Source organism: Lepus europaeus, chromosome 14 (genome assembly GCF_033115175.1).
Source record: "Lepus europaeus isolate LE1 chromosome 14, mLepTim1.pri, whole genome shotgun sequence".
Taxonomy (NCBI): Eukaryota; Metazoa; Chordata; class Mammalia; order Lagomorpha; family Leporidae; genus Lepus; species Lepus europaeus.
Window position 1 is genome coordinate 17,132,590 of NC_084840.1, and position 22,435 is coordinate 17,155,024.

The 22,435-nt window shown below is 61.1% G+C and overlaps 1 protein-coding gene across 1 annotated transcript; it reads right to left on the minus strand.

Moving 5' to 3' along the window:
• Positions 1 to 346: 346 nt before the first annotated feature.
• On the minus strand, positions 347 to 14,861 carry LAD1 (ladinin 1). Its single transcript, XM_062211577.1, has 10 exons — positions 14,799 to 14,861; positions 6,830 to 6,967; positions 4,741 to 5,497; positions 4,106 to 4,210; positions 3,325 to 3,368; positions 1,771 to 1,843; positions 1,558 to 1,695; positions 1,367 to 1,453; positions 1,056 to 1,130; positions 347 to 732 (listed from the first exon to the last, which is right to left on the minus strand). Exons 1-10 carry the CDS (start codon positions 14,834 to 14,836, stop codon positions 727 to 729), a joined length of 1,461 nt encoding a protein of 486 aa, XP_062067561.1. The 5' UTR covers positions 14,837 to 14,861; the 3' UTR covers positions 347 to 726.
• Between the last annotated feature and the right edge of the window lie 7,574 nt (positions 14,862 to 22,435).

Genomic DNA, 22,435 nt, shown 5'->3' on the forward strand with positions numbered 1-22,435 from the left:
ATCTTTTAATTCCATTCGCCACACGTCTTTTGATGTCTCCTCATACGTGGCAGTCCCAGGGTCCCCAGCCACCAAGCTGGGACCACTGGGCGCCAGGCCCACCCCCTTAATGTGAGAAGAAGGGGACTAGGGGAAAGGTGACACCCAGCCCCCTACCTCCAGCCAAAACACCCCTCCCGCACCCTGGTGAGCCCGCCAGGCAGCAAAGGCTCCCAACGGGATTCACAGGCATCACAATCACTTATACCCGAGACTGAGTTTATCAGCTCCTTCCTGAGGACAAGCCTCCTGGGGGGAAAGTGGGCCTGGGGACGAGGCACACGCAGCTCCCTCACCAGCTGGTGGGAGCAGCCCTCGGGGACTGCGATGGGTGGGTCCATGCCTCAGCCGGGCACCTGGAGGCCCCGCGGGGAGCAGGTGGGAGGGGCAGCGAGGCCCCGCCCTGGCCCCACAGTGCTGCTGATGGAGCCCTGTGCTGTGCCCGGGGCTGGCGCTGGGTCCCAGGACCTGCAGTGCCACGGGAAGGGGGCCAGGGCACACCTGCTCCCCGCCCCGGGGGCCGGGCTGGGAAGGGTCGCTGACATTCGTAGCCCAAGCGGGTCCCAACAGGTCGAGAAGCAGGAAGGGAGCAAAGGCAGGGCGCAATGGGGTGCAGCTGTGGGAGGCGGGGCCTGCAGGACGGGGGGGCCCTGAGACGTAGACTGGCAGCCTTTCTTCACAGAGCTGTCACACCTGCGGGGCAAGGGTCCATCAGGACAAGGGAACCGGTCCCAGGGCCAGGAGGGCACTGGGCCTCGACAGGGAGGCAGCCCACACCCACCCTGGATCTGGGACCTCAAAGCCAGTGGGGCTTTGTGGGGTGGGGGGCGGGGCACATGGGGAGAGAAGCAAAGCCAGTGAGGGTCCCAGTGTTCCCATGGAGAGGGTGGGGGTCCCAGCAGCCTGAGTGAGCGGGCAGAGGGCGTTCGGGGTCCAGGACGGTAGAATCGCAGGCCAGGTCGTGTGCGCACGTGGGCAGGTGTATGGGGAGCAGGGGGGTCTCCCATTCTGCTCACCTCAGCCTCCAAGGAAGCCTCTGGCTTCTTTCCCCGCTGAGTCCTCTTGGTGGCTGCCACCTCTCTGCGCACCTCCTGAGTGGGCGTCCGAGGGCAGGCAGAGGACTCAGTGCGGCAGAGCCGCCCAGCACGGGCCCCTCTTCCAGACAGCCAAAGATGCCAGGCCCACCCCCCCTCCCTGCTGCCTTCTGACCCCCAGGCCTCTGCCTCCCCTCCCACCGTCCCCACTGCCGGAACGACACACAGCTCCGGGCCCAGGAGCCCCTGATCTGGAATACCACAGCGAGAGGCCCCCGGGAGGCCCCAGGTACCTGGGGGTCCTGCTCTCCAGACTCCTGGGTCCGGCTGATCCACAGGTTGAGCTTCGACGTCACAACCCCGGAGAGCCTCAAGTTCTCCTAAACAGAGAGGGTTTGGGGCCCCCAGCAGCAAGGGGCTTTCAGAGCTGCTGGGTCGGGGGTAGGCTCCTGGCTCACGCCCACACACGCCACGCGCCCCTCACCTTCCTGCTGGAGGCCGGCTCTGGCCGGCTCTGGCCCACCAGTTCCTTCTCAAAGAGGTGGCGCTTGCTGGCGACACCCGCAGGAGCCACAAAGACCTCAGCCCGGGAAGAGCCGGAAGACCTGACGGATTCGGATCTCTGGAGCAGAGGACACGGGGCTGAGCCACGCCCCCACACCTGGCAGGAGCCCCCGCCCTCCGGAAGAGGCCTCACCTGTATGGCCGTGTGGTATCTCTCCAGCTTCTCGCCCAGCCTGGCCGAGCTGGCCGGGAGCCTCACGCTGGCACTGGGGCATGGGAAGACAGGACAGGCATGGCGGGTGAGGCCACCCCCGGGGCCTGAGGGGTACCTCCAACACATCTACCGCTTTGGCCAAAGGGGACGCGGCCCCTCTCACAGCGCAGGCCGTTAGCGTGGGCCAGGCAAAGAGGCCAACTGCAGGCTTTTCCTCACCTCCAGAGAAAAACCCCACAGGCCCAGGCCCAGAAGCCCCTCCCCCCCCGCCCGAGCCCTTCTCCTCCGACGCCATCACCTCCACCCCAGAGTGTCCCCCGCACCTGTCCCCTCCTCTCCACCCTCTCCACACTGCAGCCACCTCCAGCTCCCCAGCCCTGCTACCAGCCGGCTCTTGCTCGGACCCCTAGCCACAGCTCCCCTCCCCCCACAGCAAGCCACATGCCCACGTAGGGCCAGCTGGACACCCTGGGTCTCACATGCCGTTCTCTCTATTTCAGATGCCATTCCTCCAGCCCCAGCCGCAGGACGCAGCCCCCGTGGGGAGGTCAACCGTGCCAACTCGCAGGCTGGCCGGCCGTGACTGCTGTGTGCTCCCCGCATCTCCCCACACCGAGGTCTCCCCTGAATGGCTTGAGAGCAGCAAGTGCGTCTACCTAGGCCTGGCCTCCCCAGCCCCCAGCAGGGCGGGCCCCAGAGCCTGTGCAGAGGGCGGCGGGGCACAGCCTGAGCGGGTGAAAGTCCCAACTCAGAAGCACAACCACGGGTCGGCCCCACTCTGCGATTTTCAGCCCAGTGCTCAGGCCTCCGGCAAAGCCCGAGAGTGCTTGTGGACCACGCAGCTCCCAAGGCCACCGGGCCAGGCTGCTGGCACAGAGGCTCTGCCTGCCTTGCGCTGGTCTTGGCTCCTTCCTGGGAGCCCTCCCCGCCCCTTGGAGCCCCACCTAGCCCTGCCTTTGCAAAGCAGCTCTCCCTGGTCCCTCCCTCCCTGTTCCATCCCACACGGCCTCAGTCCCCACCCCACCCCCCGCCAGATTTGAGGCCCTGGCCAAGGACAGCCTGGGCCTTCCCCTCCCATGTCCTCTGGGGCAGCCTGGCAGGTGGCAACTGCTCAGAAAATACAGGCTGAGGGGCTGGCGGGTAAAGCCACCACCTGTGACACCAGCATCCCATAGGGGCACCGGTTCATGCCCTGGCTGCTCCACTTATGATCCAGCTGCCTGCTCCCAGCCTGGGAAAAGCTACCCAAGTGCTTGGGCCTCTGCACCCAAGTGGGAGACCAGGAAGAAGCTCCTGGCTTCATCCTGGCCCAGGCCTGGCCATTCTGGCTATTTGGGGAGTGATCCATTGGATGAGAGATCTCTCTGTCTCTCCCTAATTATTTCAGATAAATAAATCTTAAAACACGAAAGAGAGAAAGAGAGAGAGAGAGAGAGAGAGGGAGGGAGGGAGGGAGGGAGGGAGGAAGGGGGGGGAGGGAGGGAGGGAGGACAGGCTGAGCAGGACCAAACAGGAAGCAGCCAAAACTCCCACCTGCGGGTCAAGGTTGTTTCCGAGTTGTCCTTCCTGGGGCTCATCTGAAGAGAGAAGGAAACGGTGGTGCGTGTGAGTCCCAGGGAGGGGCAGCCCTTCAGGTGAGGGGCTCAGCTCTTGGGCCCCATGCTTCTCCCAGGACCCTCACCACCACCAAAGAAACGCATGGCCACACCTTCCTACCCAGAAAACACCTATGCCGCCCACCCCCCCACCGGTCTGGGCCAGGTTCCGCAGCCTCAGCCACTTGCCTCCCCACTGCCCAAGAACCCTGTGGGGCCCTGGTCAGCACCAGGCTTCCAGCCTCCTCCCCAGGGGCTGGCTTGAGTTAGAGGCTACCACGGTATCAGCCTGCAGGTGGATGAGCCAGGGAAGGGAGGAACAAAGCCCACACACAGGGACAAGGTGGCACGAGACTGTCCAATCCATTTAAGTTGTGCCCTGCCCAGAGGCAGAGTAGCGAGCACAGGAGAGCCCCGTCGCCCTCGGCCCACTGCCCTCCTGGGCGGGCAGCCAGGCCAGGACAGAAGAGGGGCGTCCGCAACCCAGCCCAGCCCTGCAGTTCTGGCCTTCCCCACTAGGTGGTGCTGCCCATGCTCCTGTAGGCTCACCGGGCGAGGTGGAGGGCGGGAGGGGCCCCTAAGCTGCCCTCCGTTATTCAATACAGCTTCCTTCAGGGCTCCCATGGGAACCCAAGCCCCACTCTATCTGCTGCAGTGGATGCTGGTGTCCTTGGCTTGCCTGCCAGTGGACTGGAGACAGGGGGGCCCCAGGCACTCACCCGAAAGGAGATGGTCCTGGGGCTGGAGCGTTTGAGGGAGCTGCTGTAGGTGAGCTGGGATGGCGAGGATGCATCTGCTTCTTCCTCCCTGCTGGGGATCTTCACCTGGATGGAGCGGGGGGGGGGGGGGGGAGGGCAGAGCGTCGCATGAGAGCTCCAGAACTGGCCTTCCAGGACAGGTCTAGGGCTCTGCCAGCTCCAGGCAGCCTCCAAGCCCAAGCTGTCGGGCCTGGTTCATCCCAGGAGCTGCAGGAGGAAGGCAGGAGACAGTCCTGCACCTGCCCTGCCTGCCTCCACTGTGGGGTGGCTGAACGACACAGCCCCATGCAGCTGGGCTGCCAGACAGAGCTTTGGCCACCAGGGGAGCTTCTGGAAGGATCGGCTGGAGTCCTGGAGCCCAGTCCTGGGTGAAGATGCATTATGGGGTGCCAAGTGCTCCCTGCCACACAGCAGGTGCCTACCCCAGCAACCTGCCCCTGCTTTGGCATCCTCTGTTCTGACTGTGGCCAGAGGCAGCGAGCACAAGAACAGCCAGGCCCAGCCTGAAGGTGGGAGGGCAGGAGGCAGGAGGGAGCTGGGGACCAGTGGGATGGACGAGGGGAAGGCCTGGGGTGGGGGGCAGGAGCACAGCCAACCTGGAGGGTGATGGGTGGCAGGCGGGAAGCCCCGGGCGGAGGGACGGGCGCCTTGGCAGTGGCCGGGCTCCCCGCGGGGGCTCCCTGCTCCGACGCTGCTGCCCTCTTGGGGGCTGGCTTCGCCTCTGTGGCCGGGGACTTGTCGGAGAGCAGCGGCTTCTCAAAGATGGAGGCTCTCTCCAACACCCGCCTCCCGCCGGAGCCTGCTGGCCTGGCCGGGGCCTTCTCCGAGACGCTCTTCTCTTCCAGGAGCACCTCCTGGACACCCCTCTTCTGGGGCTCTGCGCTCTTCCCGGGCCGGGGGCTCTTCTCTGGCACGGGCGGCTGCCCGGAGACAGAGCTCTGCTCAGAGACCAGTCTCTTTTCCGGGGCTAACGTCTTCTCCTCCGGCACAGGGGCCTTCTCCAAGGCAGGGGTCTTTTCCAGAACCTCCTTCTTCCCCGCCGAGCTCTCCTCCTCGCCCTGGGCCCAGAGCCCCCGCTGCTCCCGGCTCAGCCTCTGGCGAGGCGGGGGCTCCGGCTCCTTCCTGGGCACCGGGGGCTGCTGTGCGGCCCGCCCAGCGTCCACGCTGTCCCTCCCTGCCTCGGCCTCCGGCCTCTCCTGGACGGGGGCCTGGGGCGCAGCCTCCGCTGGCTGCTGCCTCTGCCTCTGCCTGCGCTCCTTCCGCGACCTCAGGATGGCCTGCACGTCCTCGTCCTCGTCCTTGGGGGCTGGGGGTGGCGGCGGGGGCGCCTCTGCTTCCTCCACACTCGGCAGCCTGAGTGAGGACAGAAAGAATCAGGGGAGGAACCCTGGGTGAAGCCGACCCGGGCGGAGCACCTGCTGGGCCACCAAGCAGGGGTGAGGACGGCAAGCCTTGCTCCCCCTGCCACCGCCCCTCAGATAGTCACTCACACACTGGGATTCCAAGGTGTCATTTGAACAATATATAACTCTATGCTTTATGTGTGCCAGGACTGCACCGGGCACTGGGGGTCGGGGGACATACGCACAGTTCCCGCCCCAGAGAGCTTCACTCAAGAGCAGACATGGCCAGGGATTTGCCACATGTCACACGGCTGGGAGTACACCCAAGGCTTCCGATGCCTCCTCCCACACTTCTGTCACTCACGCAGGTGCAGCCGGGACCAGGCGGCAGCACGGGCATTGGTGCAGTCCAGGGCACGAGCAACACGGAGGGGATTGTCCAAAACCTTGCACCTCTGCCATTTGGCAAACAGATCCTGCTCCTTCCTCACCACACTGTTCTGCGTGATTTGGGCCAAGTTATTTTACTGCCCAAGCCTCAGTTTTCAAGTCTGCAAATTGGGTGTGTTGGAGGTGACCCGAGAGTGCCCAGCACGGTCCTGGCACACGGGTGTCACTCGGTCAATGCCGATCCTGCCTTTCCTCTCCATCCTAACCCCAAGGTCTAGGGGGGAGACCAGCCCCAGTGCCGCCCCTTGGAAGCGCATCACAGAGTGTCGGGACTAGAGGGAGGCAGCCTGAGAAACCCAGAGGAGAACCTGCCCTGCTTCCCCCACTCCGCACGTGGGCACGTCAAAAAGTCGCAGGAAATGGAGCTAGAGGATGAGTCTGTTGTGGTCCAAGACATTTTTGAAATCCATGCACACGAAGGGATTTCAAAACAAGCCAGGGAGAATGCTGATTGTGAAAACAAACTATGCGCGGATTTCAAATTTATTCTTGCTCCACGGTGAGCTCCTGCTCCACGAACTCTGGTGTCGGGACAGCCAGAGTCCGGGTGGACAGGCTGAACGACGCGCACTAAGTTCTAGCCTGGTATCGGTGTTTCCATGACTACCAGGCAGGTCCTGGGGGCTGATACACTTTCTGCTGGGTGACCACCTGACTAGCAGCCACTATTGTGGGGAAAAACCCTATAAAAGCCACTCATAAACTTGTTGTTGTGGCTGCTGCCCCGTGCTGGCTGAATCAGGAATGTTCCATCCACCCACGGCTCCCCGAGTGTTCCTCCAGCCCCCAGCCCGCGCTCACTCCCTGGACCCCAGCGCCTGGACAGTGGGACAGGGGTGCTTTGTCTGGGGCAGCAAAGTGCCTCCCAGGCCGCCGGCCCTGCCCTGCGCACCTCTCGGCTGCCCGCTGCTCTCCGTTCTGGGTGAACCTGGGGGACTCCTCCTCCGTGGTAGAGCTCAGGTTGCGGTGGCGCCGCCTGCGTTCACGCTCCTGCTCCTCCTCATCTTCCAGAGTCCGCTGTCGGGCCAGGCTGGGGGACAGAGGCAGGATCAGCACAGTCCAGAGGTCAAGGGCCCTGCCCGAGCCACACCCGGAGCAAGGGGATGTCACAAAAGGCCCCAAGGCTGCGCCACCTACAGGCCGCCCTGGAACTGCACAGGGTCTGGCCTGAATCCCGCTGCAGGTGCAGCACGCGTGATTCCCCAGGCCTGGACGCAAAGCCCGGGAAGGCAGTGAGGACGGCCCGAGTGCCACTGCAGCCCTCTGGGGAATGAACCAGTGGATGGAAGATCCTTCTATACAGAACTTTGCTCTTCAAATAAAATAAACACATCTTTAAAAAAAAAAAAAAGCACTAGTAAGAACTGTACACATGGGGCGTGGCTTGGGCACAGAGGGTAGGGGGCCCAGCTCCAAGATGGGTGTGCCTGCCCCCCCCACCCCGGCTCCTCCACTTCCAGTCCAGCTTCCTGCACACCCTGGGAGGCAGCAGGTAATGGGCCAGGAACTCGGGGCCGGCCCCAGCCCCTGGGAGCATTTGGGAAATGAACCAGCACATGCAAGATCTGTGTTTCTGTCCACCTTTCAAATAAAAATAAATTTAAAGAAGTGGCTTTTCAAAGAACTGTACATACTAATTCCACTTCAAAGCGATCATGCTGGAGTGCGTACAATGACAACACTGATCTGGCCTCTGTTCTCCCACGGAGACGACTAAGACATGGCAGTGTGTCCATGAAGTCTGCAGTGAGAGTCTATTACGTAGATGCTGCAGGGGTCTCTCAGGCCAGGTCTCTCCTCCCGGGCACTGCCGGGGTAGGGCAGGCCTGTCGGGCGTCACCACGCCCCTGGCCTCTGCCTCCCTCCCTCAGTAGACACCCAAACATGTTTCCCAACACTGCCAAGCGTCCGTGGGGGCAAAGTCTCCCCAGGCAAGAGCTGACTCGGGGGCTGCAGGCTCCCATCCAGGGTAGGCAGGGCTGGGCCAGAGAGAAGCCCACGAACTTGACAGGTTCCTTCCTCTTTCAGGTCCTGGGACACAGAGACAGCACCCCTCAGTGACAATGGCAGAGCAACGTTCTCGGAGCCACTCAAGTCCCCGTGGAATCTCCTGGCTTTGTGGAGGGGCAGACCCAGTAAGACCAATCGCACCCAGAAGAGACCCCAGGGTCCTCGTCCCTCCCCTTTCCAGGACCTCTCTGGGCCTCCCTCATATTTCAGAACGATTTTGCCTCATCTCGGGGATCAAGGGCAGCCTGCACACCACACTTCCAATCCCTGCCCCCCAATAGACCCTTCATTCATGGTACCAGCCAGGCACTCTCAATCAACCACCACCAATCCATCCATCGCACATCATCCACCCAGGCACCTGTCAACCAAGCGTCCACTCCCCAGTCGCCTTCCCATTCCCAGTGTCCTTTGCCACCTCCCACCAGTCCATCATCCCTTCCTATCCACCCCTCCCTTCCAAAAACTCGCTGAGCGGCTGTGACAGGCCAGCACCACACAGAGAGCCAGGGGAGGTCTCAGGACAGCACGGCAGCATCTCTGTTCTGGAGGGACCTACAGTCTAGTGTCCAAAAGGGTATCTGTCCGCAGCTGCCCCAGGATAAACCACAGACCCCAAGTTGGACGTGACCCACACTGATGACCTCCTGAAGCGGAGACCCCGGGGAAGGGTCGGCGGTGCCAGCAGACCCCCTGGTTTCCAGTCTCGCTGCCTCGGGCAGCGTGCCTCCATCAGGACCCACACCACGACTCCGCTGTTTTGCAAGGGCCAGCATCCCTGTGACGGAGCCAGCACTCACTGCACAGACTTTCTGAGCACCTACTACGTGCCAGGCACGAATCCAGGACTGAGGCACAGCAGGGAGTGAAACCAACAGGGCCCGTCCCTTCACAGAGCCCCTGCAGGGTGGGAGAGCCCCACGAACTGTGCAGAAACCCCACAAACAGGGGGCCAGCGCTGTGGCCTAGAGGGTTAAGCTGCGGACTGCAATGTCAGCATCCCATAGGGTGCCAGTTCGAGTCCCAGCTGCTCCACTTCTGATCTAGCTCCCTGCTAATGCTCCTGGGGAAGCAGTGGAAAATGGTCCAAGTGCTTGGGCCCCTGCACCCACGTGGGAGACCCAGAAGAAGCTCCTGGCTCCTGGCTTCAGCCTGGTCCAGACCTGGCCATTGTGGCCATCTGGGGTGTGAATCAGCAAATAGAAGATATTTCCCACCCCCTCTCAAATAATTAAGTATTAAAAAAAAGAAAGAAAGAAATTCCATGTGCAAAACAATGTGCACTTAATGTCAGGAGGACTTGGGGGAAGAGAGAAGGTGACGGGGTGGGGAAGGCTGAGACCCAGGCCTTGAGAAGGAGCTGGTGGAGCTGCACCTGCTGGCACAGGAGGAGGGCACGGAGCAGCAGAGCTCTGGTGTGAGCAGCTGTGTGTGCAGGGGCAGGGGAGCTGGGCAGGGGAGCTGGGCAGAGGGCCTTGAAGGCCAGGGAGAGAACCAGGGTTTCCTCCCAAGTGTGCTGCAGGTCGCAGGCCAGATGAGGCATGGAGTGACCCAGTGGGACTCTGATCTGTTTCATCTTTGTGGCTGCTGGAAGGACAAGGCCGGGGGGGGGGGGGGGGAGGCATCACCAGGAGGCACCTGCCACCGCCCAGGGACACACTGGTGATGGGGACTAAGAAAAGCCACAGGTCTGGGACACACTGTGGAGCTAGGGTTCACAGGGCTCACTAAGGAACAGATGCGGTTGGCGAGGGGAGCTGTGGTTTAAGGGAAAGAGAAGGATTGAGGAAAATCCCTAATCTTTGACTTGGGCAATTCCTAGTGCTGCCATCAGTACACCCAATAGTTCACAGAAAACACATCCTGAAAAAACTACGCAGAGATTTCAACAAATCTGCACCAAGATAGCGGCTTTTAATTCCATTTCCACCCACTTTTTGATGTCCCCTGCAAGGTGAGCAAGAGCGAGGGAGAGGAACTTGGGACTATCACCAACTATTTTTAAGATTTATTTATTTATTTGAAAGACAGATACAAAGAGAGAGAGAGAGAAGAGAGAGAAGGGAGAGAAGAGAGAGAAGAGAGAGGAGAGAGAGAGAGAGAGAGAGATCTTCCATCTGTGATTCACTCCCCAAATGGCCAGGCTGGAGCCAGGAGCCAGGAGCTTCTTCCAGATCTCCCACGTGGGAGCAAGGGGTCCAAGGACTTGGGGAATCCTCTGCTGCTTTCCCAGGCCATCACAGAGAGCTGGTTCACAGGTGGAGCAGCCGGGACTTGAACCGGCACCCATATGGGATGCTGGCACTGCAGGTAGCAGCTTTACCCACTACGCCGCGGTGCCGGCCCCTATTATCAACTCTTCTGAGCGGTTTTAGTGACACTGGTTTTAGGGACACTGGCTGGAGGATGTGGACCCAAAGGAGACTTTCTGTAAACTGAGGTGTAACTCACACAAAGGCTCAGATTTTAAGTTGTGCTCTTAAAAAAAAAAAAAAAAAGAAGAAGAAGAAGAAGAGCAAAGAGGTTTGGGGAGAAAAAAAGAAACAAGTTTGAGAAGCGCCTGGGGACAGGGCATCTTTTGTCTCTAGCCCCAGCGTGGCACCTGGCACGCAGCAGGTGTCAACAGGAACACAGGGCCTCCTCCTTCCCCTCCCCCAGCACCATGCCTCTGCCTCAGCCGAGAGGAGCAGGGAGCAGGGAGCAGATGCGGAGCGCCCTGAGCAATCTGCCCCTCTCTGCGCCCGCCCTGGGGAGGGCAGCCCTGCCTCCACCTCGCAGGAAAGGCGCTGGCTTGGAAGGAAACTTCCAGGTCCTCCCAGTTCCACGGTCCGGGCAGCTGCCCCTCCCGCGTCAGTCCCAGCCCTCCTCCTCCTCAGTGGAGACGGAGGGGGCCCGACGAGCCCCGGCCTCACCTGACCCCGTGGGCTCCGTGTGTTTGTAGATGCATGCGCGCATCCCCTCGCTCCACACCGACAGGTGGTCCCTGTGGTCCCTCACTGCCGCCTCCTGCTGCCGGCCGTCATCTGAGGCCGAGCCTTCGACTCTCTCCTCCTCTGGACACTTTGGGGAACAGCTGGTGCCTCCCACAGCTGAGGGTGCCATAGGCAGGGGCAAGCGGCCCACCGAGCGGACTTCTCCTCTCCCCTGACCACACCCACGGGCTCCAGGATTCCTTGATGCTGAGCGACCAGGTTTGCCTCAGGAAAGTGGTCCATTTTTCTTGTCAGCCCCACCCCGACCACAGCGAGTGATCAGTCAGAGCCTCTGGTCCTCAGGAGTGACTCACTCCCCAGACCGGTTCAGGCCCCTGCTGGAGGAGGGGGCCCAGGTGACAGGAGACCCCTGGCTCACCCGAGCACCACCCCACCCTGGGGGCGGAACCTTATCTCCAATAATCAGCGTTATTGGCCTCTGAAGAGGAGGAAATGTATAGACATGAAAGGGCAAAGGTCCCTCAGGAGGGACTTGGCAGGTGCAGTGGCCTTTGGAAAACCCAACAGTAAGCAAATGGTTAAGTGCCAGGCTCTAAGAGTTACACAAATGCCCTTGACATTGACGCATAGCGACCCTGTGAGGCAAGGCCATGTTAGTCCCATGGTGCATATGAGGAAACAGGCTCACAAGGGTTAATAACTTTCTGACGATAGCACAGCTAATAAAAAGAAGGAACTGAGGGGCCAGCGCTGTGGCAAAGCAGGTAGAGTCGCCGCCTACAGTGCCTGCATCCCATATGGGTGCCGATTCGAGTCCCGGCTACTCCACTTCCAATCCAGCTCCCTGCTAATGGCCTGGGAAAGCAGTGGAACATACCACAAGTGTTTGAGCCCCTGCCACCCACGTGGGAGACCTGGAAGAAGCTCCAACTCCTGGCTTTGCCCTGGCCATTGTGGCTATCCCGGGTGTGAACCAGCAGATGGAAACTGTCTCTCTGTAACTTTCAAATAAATCTTAAAAATAAAAAAAATTAAAAGAAAAAAAGGAACTGAGATTCCAACCTAGGTCAGCCTCCCAAAAGCTCATGCACTTAACCACAGGACCAAATGCCAGCAAAGGGGGTGAGGGTGGGGGGCTGGCCCAACCCAGAGCGATGCCCCACCTCCTGGTGAGTATGCTCGGGGAGGAACAGGAAGCCAGAGGACCCAGAAGCTGCAGGATTCTCCGCCCTAGAACAAGCCAGGGCTCAGGGTGCCGCAGGGAGAGCAGAGGTTTGGGGAAACCCAGTGAACTCTGAGCCCCAAGGCCAGGCGCTCAGAGCTGGAGGCCCCAGCCACCCTGGCCAGCTGATGCCACAGCCCTTCCCCTCTACCCTTGCCTCCAGCCCCGGCCCCCTTTTAAAGACACAACACATCCCTCGCTGTGCCCCCACATGGGGTTGCTCCCCGCCCCCCATCCTGACCCTCTGGGAATGGGCTCCTCTTTTTCTTCTAAAACTCTGCCCTGTTGTTTCGGAGTATCTTAACTCTGGAAGTCTTAACTCCCACCTCTCCCGCAGCTAGCCAGCGCTGCAGCTGACAGGAGCTGGTTCAATGCTGCTTTTCACGGCAGAACCTTTCTCCCAAACTGAACCCCGTAGAGGGCCTTTATGCACAGGTCAGGCCCAGCGGCTGCGGCTGCAGCTGGAGAAGGTATGGAGGCTGCCCCCAGAAGCATTTGGTGTAGCTCTGGGGTGCAAGGGGATAATGAACTCCGGGGGACAGCAGTAGGGAGAATGAGAACAGAGGAGGGAGCAGGGGTCTGGCAATGACCTTGGCCCAGTGTCCAGCCCCTGAAGGGGGCAGGCTTCAGCTCCCCTCTGGCATAATGATGGGCTACTGCGGGTGGTCACTGAGGTCCCTTCCGGCCTTGCTGGCACAGGGAGAGGTGGCCAGGGCAAGGCAGGGGAGGGTTTGGAGGTGGCAGGGCTGCTCAAGGCTCAGGCAAGGGAAATGATTAACCACTGGCTGTTCAGCCCCAGGCACTCTCAGATCCACCCCTTCCACCCCTCACCTCCTGCAGGCAGGCCCAGCCCAGCCAGGCCCGGCACAGGGCACCAGGCCAGCCAGCTCACCATCGCCACCATCCCCAGGGACGGAGCATCCCGATTCCCGCTGAATGCCAAGGACAGCTTGCAGGCTGGCCCTCGGCTGGATTCCTGCAGCCATAGCCTGGCCCCGGCTGCAGCCACACACCTGTCACACCCTCAGCACAGTCCTCCCCAGCCTGGAGGCTCCGACAGTGACTCACGGCCCTGCCCGCCTGCCCGCTGAGGCTTGTTCTCCCGGGGAGCGGGAGCAGGAGCGGTCCTCCGTCCCAGTGTCTCATCAGGGTGACTGCTGGCAGCAGCTGCGTCTTCCCACAGGGCTCTGAGGGCTGGGGCCGGGCAGGGAGGGCAGGCCAGGGGCTCCTGTGGCAGGACTGGTTTCTCAGGGCGTCCCTGGCACTCACCCTGGACATCCCGTGGGAACTCGGCCCCACCCCTGCAGCCGCATGAGCAAGTGGACAAGCTAAGTGCACACCTCGCTCCCATTTTTGGAGTGCCAGTGCCCGGGCTGCCCACACACACGCCCATCCCCACGGTGCGTATCCAGACACGCCCTCAGACACAAAATCACATATCCCATCCTACTGCAGGCTTCTAAGGAAGTCACGTCTTGCTTGCATTTCTAACCCAGCGCACAGCACACTCCTGAGGTCTCCCCAAACAAAGAGGGAAATGGAACGTGTTCGGACTCCCCAGCTCCAAACTCAGCCACACAAGAAGTTACTGCCCACACAGCCGTCCCATAAACAGGCTCGCCCACACACACGGCCACGGCCACACACACACACACACACCGGCACAGAGGCCCACACCCGGCAGCAGCGGCACACCCACGCCAACCCCATGCACACTGACCCCCATGCAGAGTCCAAGGTCTTGATCCCCAGCCCCACCCTCGGCCCAGACCTTCCCTGGGGCGTGTGCAGCCTGGCTTACCTTTTCCCTTCCCTGGACCCCATGGGCCCTCTGCACTGAGGATGGCCAGGCCGGGCAACAGCCCCTGTGGATGGTTGAGCCCAAGGCGCTGGGGAATGCGTGAACGACCCCTTGATGCCAGAGGCCTATGGTACCCACACGGCCACGGGGTGCCGGTCAGCACCTGCACACGCAGCCCTGACCTCACGTTGCAGGACCCAAAGGCCCACCTGGGAGAGCCATGAGACCAATTCCTCCTGGGCAAGAGCCGGGGCAATTGAAGAAATGAACTCCAGCTGTGGGCTATCACCCGGGCCTGGGTTTCCTCGGGCTCAGCATGGGGGTGGGAGGAAGGGCTTAGTTCCCCAGGATCAAGGAGCTGACAGGTGGGGGCAGTTTAAGGGAAGTCCCCAGGGGTCACCACCACAGTCCCCAGGGGCTCTGACCCCACAGGTTTAGTCCCCTGACCCTTTGGGGCCCCTTCACAAATGAGAATTGCAGTCAGAGGGGGACAGAGCCATCTGGAAGCCCCCAGCCCAGATGCCACCCCAAAATGCCATGCTGAGAATGCAAACCTCCCTGGGTGTGGGGGAGGGCGTCTGTGCCCTCTGATCACAGTCACTGGCCCCTATTCTGCCCCCCCACACACACACACAGGGGCTGGGGATACCTCCCAGGGCCCACGCCAGCACTCCCCACCTGAGACAGCAGGCAGTCGGGGGCTGCTCCAGAGACTGCAAGCCCAAGATAGGCCTCCCCTCCCCGCTAAAAACCTCCCTTCTCTCCACAGGTCACAAGCCAGGGGCTGTGCAGGCCCCAGGAGAAGCACGAAAGCTTCAGAGCCTGTCACCTTGGGGGTCCCGGGTTTGGCCCCAAATCTGACCCAGGGGGTCCTCGGGGCGGCAGGGACGCTCACCTGGACAGCGCCGACCAGTTCTTCCTGCCCACAGACATGCCGCCGGCGTGCTGGCCGCGCTGTGCTCCGTGCTCCGTGCTCCGTGCTCCGTGCCCCGTGCTGGGCACCCGCGGCCGCGCCTCACCTGCGCCCCTCCCCGCCCGCCCAGGTGGGGTCACATGGCCGCTTATCTCACCCGCGCGCCCCGCGCCGCCGCGCGCCCGTTCGCCGGCCGGAGAGCAGCTGCCGGGGGTGTGGGCGTCCCAGACAAAGCTGCACAGACCTCCGCGCCGCCCCGAGCGCTGGGGGACCGGCGCCCCCGGGCCGCGGGACCGACCGACGGGCGCCCGGGCCGCGCAGGACTGGTCGGCAGCCCCGGGCCAGGGCGCGGGACTTCCTGCCCAGAACCAGTCGGACCAGCTCGGCGCTGGGCCGCCTCTCCTCTCCGTGTGGCGGCGGCCCGGGGTGCCGGGGAGTGGGGCACGGGGCGGGACCCGAGGATCGCGGTCAGGCTGAGCTCCCTGCCTGGAAATCGACTTAGCCGGGAGAAACCTGAGAGCAGGAAGCCGAGCGGAAAAGTTAGAGAAGGTACTATGATCTCTGGTCTAGAGCGCCGGGTCGCGCCCTCCCTGCCCCCGGGTCCGGAGCTCATGCGGGCGACCCCACTGACACCCAACGAAATCACTCTCTCGGCTGCATACAAAGCCAGCCCCGATTCAAGCCAGCCCCTCCCACTAGGAGAAGGTTGCCGAAGTTCAGCTCTGAAAACCATCAGGGTGTCCCAAGCAACCTTGTATGCGGTCTCAGACCTAGGGCTGGAGGGGCGATGGGAGGGTGGGACAGGACCCAGCAGCACAGATGACCAGGACGGGGTTTTTGGAGCCACCAGCCCCGCCTGGCTCCCGGAAGCGCCCATCTGGGCTGGTGCTATGCCAGGGGCTTTCTCTCCAGGAGCCAGCCTCCCTGCTGCCTCGGGTGGGCTGGGCGTGGGGACTCTTATCTTCCCGGTGGCTGGGAAGTGCAACTCAGCAGAAGCAACAGAGAAATGAGGCGCAGCCACTGGCACCAGGATGGAAAGATGGAGGGAGGGTGGGGGGTTGGAGCCGGAACTGGCCCCGCTGCCCAGCACCCCGGCAGCCTGGCCGCGGCTTCCTTCGGGGCTGGTCTGGGGCTGTTGGTCTGACAGTGCTGAGCAGAACTGGACACACGCTGCTCCAGGAGCCTTCCTGCTGGCCACAGGGGTGGGGGGCTCTGATCCTGCAGTTTCTGAGTGCTGCGCCTTGGGGCAGACTGCCTGGGATCCCTCACCTGCGAAGTGAGAATAATGGTGGCTGGCAGGATGGGGGAGTCGGATGAGTGATGGCCAGGCAGACGCCAGACGCGAGCTGCATGCTCTCTCCCCAGGAGGAAGGGCAGGGCGCTAGTCCAGGTGCACCCACATTCTGCCTCCCTGGGAACCCAGGGGCTGCTCTTCTTGTGGCTGGCTGCTGGAAACAGCTCCACACGAGGAGGGGAACAGGCCTGGTCCTGGGCAGCCGGGCCCTCACAAGCCCGGGAGAGTCTGGTGTCTAAAAGCCCAACAGCCAACATCGCTCTGTGGGTAGAAGGCCAGTCCACAGGCAGCTCCGGAGATGAGGACAGTAGATCACAGGGCCTGCGCTGTGGCGTAGCAGGTAAAGCCACTGCCCACGGTGCCGGCATCCCGGGTGCAGGTTCCTGTCCCGGCTGCTCCACTTCCGATCCAGCTCCCTGCTAATGACTTGGGAAAAGCAGCAGGAGATGGCGCAAGTGCTTGAGCCCCTGCCACCCACATGGCAGACCTGGAGGAGGCTCCTGGCTCCTGACTCCTGGCTCCAGCCTGGCCCAGCCAGCCCTGGCCGTTGCGGCCATCTGGGGAGCTCCTGCCGGTGGAAGATCTCTCTCTCACTGTGTGTGTGTCTCCCTATCTTTCTGTAACTCTGATTTTCAAATGAATAAATAAGCCTTTATAAAAGTAAATCCCAGACTTGCTAGTGCCCAAAAAGTTCCTTGGGGACCAGACCTAGTTCCCTAACATCACCAAGTGCCACTAGCCATGGCTTTCAATGACAGGAATTTGTCCCCATGGTTCTGAAGGCTGGGAGTGTTGTCAGAACCACGCTCCTTGCAAAGGCACCAGGCAGGAATCCTCCGCGGCGTCTTCCTAGCTTTAGCGGCTTGCTGAGTGCTCTCGGGGTTCTTGGCCTGTAGCTGAACCACCCCACATTTTGCCTCCATTGTCACATGACCTCCCCATGTCTGTGTCTGGGTCCAAGGTTCCCTTTTCTTCTAAGTGCATCAGATTGGGGCCCAGCCTAAGCCAGCATGACTCGTTTTAACTCGATTACACCTGTGAAGACCTTACTTCCAAATAAGGTCACAGTCACAGGAACCAGGGGTAATGAGGGCCAGAATTCTGTCCATTATCATCAAGAAGTGTTGGGTTTTTTTTGTTTTGTTTTGTTTTGTTTTGACAGGCAGAGTTAGACAGTGAGAGAGAGAGACAGAGAGAAAGGTCTTCCTTCCGTTGGTTCACCCCCCAAATGGCTGCTACAGCCCACACGTTGCGCCAATCCGAAGCCAGGAACCAGGAGCCAGGTTCCTCCTCCTGGTCTCCCATGGGAGTGCAGGACCCAAGCACTTGGGCCATCCTCCATTGCCTTCCCGGGCCACAGCAGAGAGCTGGACTGGAAGAGGAGCAACCGGGGCTAGAACCAGGGGTGCCGGCGCCGCAGGCAGAGGATTAGCCCAGTGAGCTGTGAAGCCAGCCAAAGTGTTGGTTTTCAGTGACACAAAGATGGTGAGGACTCAGTTTCTGACCTCCAGACAGTCCCAGACTAGAGAAGATACATACATGCTGGTACATGCACATGTGTGCTCACACACAGGCACATAGGTGCTCTGATCATGTTCACCTCACAGGCACGCATGGACCCTGAGCCTCATTCAAGTCAGACTGGGATCGAAACCGTGGAGTTGTGTGACAGGAGGGATTAGCCCTGAAGGAGGGCATCTAGGCTGGGCCTGAAGTTAAGTGCAATTCAGTTGTCAGGGAGGTGGGAGGCAGCCAGCTACAGGGCACAGTGCAAACAAAGACAAAAAGGGGGAAGAGGTACGTGGAGCTGAGCGAAAACTCCTGGGCCAGAGCATCCAGAACCTTCCTCGGCTGTGGGGAGAGGCTGGGGCAGAGAGTAACAACCGCTACACGGAGGTAGACGTACAGCCTCCACGTGGCGGGGAAGAAGCCAGGTGTGTGCACTGACGTGTGTTACAGAAAGGTGCAGACCTGAGCCGTGTGTTGTTTAGGGATTCATACACATCCGTCACGTTATCAAGAGTGCCAAGGGGATCACACGATGATCTCCCCTACACGCAGGGGATCCGATCCAAGACTCCCAACGCAGCTAACCCTAACCCTGTGGGCACTGCTTTTCCCTAGAATAAAGTTGGGCACAGTAAGAAATTAATGGCTAATAGTAAAATAGCTGGAACAGTACACTGGCATGAAACCCCCAACATCACCACTCTTGCACTTTGGAGTCATTATTAAGTAAAATAAAGGTCGCCTGAACAGACCAGACATGCTGGTGATGGCACGACCCTCAGTGGGGTCACTCACAGGCAGGGGCCGACCACCGTATGGGTGCCCTGGGCGAGAGGGCTGGCTCCTGCTCATGGCAACGGGGCATGGGATTTCGTCCACTACTGGGAACAGTGCAAATGTAAAATTTATGAATGGTTTATTTCTGGAATTTTCCGATCCATGTTTTTGGGTCACGGTTGACTGCAGGAAACAAAGCTTTAAAACAGCGGATGGGGGACTCCTGTGGACACAAGGGTGAGGACCGCATTCCCCTTTGTGGAGAGGAGGGGTTGTGGAGGGGGAGGAGCATGCAGGGGCTTCAAAAAGACCTGCACTACCCCAGTCCCCAGAAGGTACCGTGGATAAGTGGTTGTTCACTTTGTAACTCTTTACATTGAGCTGGCGGTATGGCCCAGTGGGTTAAGCCACCGACATCCCATATCAGAGCATTGGTTCAAGACTTCCCATCCAGCTCTCTGCTATGGCCTGGGAAAGCAGAAGGAGATGATGGCCCAAGTCCTTGGGCCCCTGCACCCACACGGGAGACCCAGGGGGAGTTGTTGCCCTACGTGTTCTTGGGCACTGGGGGCGTGAACGAGTGGATGGAGACTCTCTTTGTCTTTCTTTCAAATAAATAAATTTCTAAAAAAAAAAAAAAAGGCACATAGGTAAGAAACTTAACATGAGCTGGTCACTTCCTCCCGGGGGAGTCCAGCAGGGCTGAGTCATCACAACCAGGAACCCCCCGGTCAAGGGCAGGGTTTTCCAAGGTTTCTGGGATTCCCAGACGCAGGGTTCAGAGCTGGGTTCTCCTTTCCCAGAGGCCAGAGCAGAGAGGTGGGGCATCCCCAACCTGGCCAGCCGGCGGGGAAGCACGGCTGACATTTCAGCTTCGTTCCTGTTGTGTCTCCCTGCTGAGCTGCCACCCTGGCTCTTAGGGCAAGAGGAAAATGGATCATGCGTCCAGGTAGCAGCTCCCTGACTCGTGCTGCTACAGGGCGATATGTGAATATGTGAACTCTGCAACGGTGTTGCCACCGCTGCATGTTGTGAATTAAGACCCTTAGAAAACAGTGGGCAGGCGTGTGGCACAGTGGTTAAGGTGGGAAGCCTCTGTTCTGTGTCACAGGGCCTCGGTTCGAGTCCCGGCTCCCTTTCTGATTCCAGTTTCCTAGTAATTTGTGCCCTGGGAGGCAGCAGGCGATGGCTCAAATGGTCGCATCCCCACAGGAGAGACCCAGATGGAGTTCCAGGCTCCTGGCTTTGGTCTGACCCAGGCCTGGCTGTTGCAGGCATTTGGGGAGTAAAGCAGCAGAGGGAAGATTGTCTCTCTGCCTTGCAAATAAAATTTAAGCAAATAAACTCTTAAAAAGACTAGAAAGTACTAGCCACAAGCTACTCTCCTCCCATCCCATATTTTAATATTATAATAATAGAACTAAGGCCTACTTTCAGTACACACTGAGCTCCAAACACCTCCCAGCCTTTGGGGCCCTGGTCTCCGAGCAGCAGAAATGTGGGTAGCAAAGAGCCAACAGAGGGAAGCGTTGCGTGGGACCAGTACAGAGGACAGCCGGGTGTTTGTGCCACTCGGGGTCAGTAGGCCCGCATCCCTGGGGACTGCGTGCCATGCACACACAGGCTCACCCCTGCAGCCGGCGGCGGCCACACTCCCCCCATCCCCACCCAGGGCTCCCAGATCAGAGCCTCAGCTGCGCCACACACGGGAGGCTGTGGCTCTCTCTTGAAGCCAGGGCGAGGGGCCAGGCTCCCCTAGCCAGGGTCTCCTGCCCGGTGAGCGAAGCCAGTCGCCAGCACAGTCACAGGCAGGGTGCTGAGTTGGGGCCAGGCATGATCCACCTGCTCAGGTCTCCCTGCCTGGGCTTGCTCACGTCCACTTTTCTCCACAGACCAGGAGTCCAGGGATCTCTGTCCTAGCCCTGGTCAGCCCTGTGACCTTGAGCCAGGCACTTTCGAGACCTGCGGGACTGAGTGCGGCCCTCTGCCAGTGCCATGGCGTTCTCCCAGCTCCCTCTGTTCTGCCTCAGCTCAGGGGACCCCTGGGCCAGTGTGGGAGGAAGAGCCCGTGCCCCTCGCCTCCAGGGAGGGACCTGCAGACTGGCGACTGACGGGGACTGTTGAGAGAGAGAGAGGCTCTGAGGAGGTCAGGGGAGGAAGCCACCATCTGCCCTGGTCCCAGCGCCCTGTCCCGGGCTCTGGCAGCTTGGTCACCCACCCGGAACGAAACTGCCCCCCTGTTCGCCCAGCCCAGGGCCCCGTGGGGAGTGTGACTTGCTTCGTGGGGGGCCATTGTGGCTAACGTTTAACCCGGCCCCTCCTTCAGCAGTCCTGAGTGCCAGGCCTGGCCCGGGCCGCCTCGGCTGCTCCCTGAGCTCTGGACACACAGCTGGGCCCCGCCTCCTTGCCCCAGGGAGACTGAGGCCTCCCCGGGACTTTGGGACAGGCAGGGTGGTAGCTGGCAGCTTCCTGCTCTGGGCACTCCCACCAATGTGGGAGGCGCCTCAGGCCAGCTGCAGAAGGAGGATGCTGGAGCAACAGACGCCCACCGTGACCCCTGGCCCCGGCCCTCTCAGTGCTGTCCCCTTGGGTCGGACAAGTCTGATCCCAGAAGAGGGGTCCCGGCGGCCCGTGTGCAGCCGGCCGGCCCTGAACCCAGGGGCAGCTGCCTGCACGCCCAGCCTCTGGTCAGCGGCATCTGTCGCCCAGGCTTTAGTGAGAATTCGGTGAAAGCTCTTAGCGTAGGCGTGATTGTTACAATGAAGATTCTCACGGAGGCAGTGGCTCAGAAGTCAGAGTGGAACAGACTTCCCGGGCCAAAGCCCAGCTCCACCACTTTCTTGCTGTGACGGGGGCGAGGGTGGCTGTGGTGGGGTGGTCGGCCTCTCTCTGCCTCAGTTTCCCCCTCCAGAACACAGTTACAGCAATAGCACCTTTCTCCCAGGGTGGCTGGTGGCGGTTGAAGGGGTTTAGAGCGGAACCTGGTGCATGGCAAACCGTCTGGGGTGGGGGAACAGCCCCCAGCCCCGCCAGGAGGAGTTTCCCCCAACCCCACCCCACACACAGAGGAGCTATGAGACACAGCCCTCCTGCATCCCGTCTCTCCCTCTGGGTTCACGCCAGCCCCAGGGTGAGTTAGGCCCAGGCCCCCTAGGGAGCAGGAGGGAGCAATGACCTCCAAGAGCCTGAGAGAGCCTCTGCCCTCCCCGAGGGCCCCACCCCCTCCTCCCACGGAGCCAGGTGTTTGCTTTGAGTCAGGCCCGGGGCTGCTCGCCAGCCTTTGTAGGGCAGGGTGGAGACCCTGGTCTGCTGGGGCCCCAGGTTAATGGCCGACTGAGATTTGCCTCTGGAACTTGGGGCCGGGCTGTATCAAAGAGCTAGGAAGAGGCAAAAGACAGGAGCCCTGCCTTGGAGCCGGGCCAGCTGGGAGGAGCCCTGCGAGGCGGGGAAGGGTGGGATCGGTGGTGGTGGCTGTCCGGGCACGAAGCCTAGCCCCATCCTTGGTGGCACGGACCAGCCCCGTCAGGTTCGTCCGCTCCCGAGGGTGACTGGGTGTGTCTGGGTGTGAGGGGCGCTGTGCGCTCTGTTTGCACACTTCTGCCTTCCTTCCAGCCCTGGGCCAGCGTGGCTGGTCCCCACTGCTGGGATTCCTGGAAGCGCTGGCACTGCACTTTGCACCAGCTTCCGGTATTTATGGCAGATAATACACGGGGCTGGGGGGTAGGACAGGACTCAGCAGGGGACGGCGGAAAGGGGCTGCTCAGCCCCTCTGGGTCCAGTGCTGGGCACCAAGAATCCAAACGGCCCCAGCTCTGGAACCACGTGCGTCCCTGTAGACTCAGCTCAGGAGTCACTGCCGCACTCCCCTTTGAAGCCAGACGTCCCTGGCCCAGAATTTGGTCTCTGCTCCCCTGGAGCCACCTGCTCAGGGAATGACCCCAGCAGGCTCAGGCCCCTCTCCAGCCTTGGGATCCTCATGTTAGTGGAATGAAGAAAGGGTCTGACCCACAGGGCTGACCACTGGCCACCTTACTTCACA

Coding starts and splice junctions, on each gene's coding strand:
- LAD1 (XM_062211577.1), bottom strand. CDS start 14,836: ATGTCTGTGGGCAGGAAGAACTGGTCGGCGCTGTCCAG. Junction 3,369..4,105: donor CCAGGACCATCTCCTTTCGG/GTGAGTGCCTGG, acceptor TTCTCTCTTCAG/ATGAGCCCCAGGAAGGACAA. Junction 1,844..3,324: donor GAAACAACCTTGACCCGCAG/GTGGGAGTTTTG, acceptor CCCATGCCCCAG/TGCCAGCGTGAGGCTCCCGG.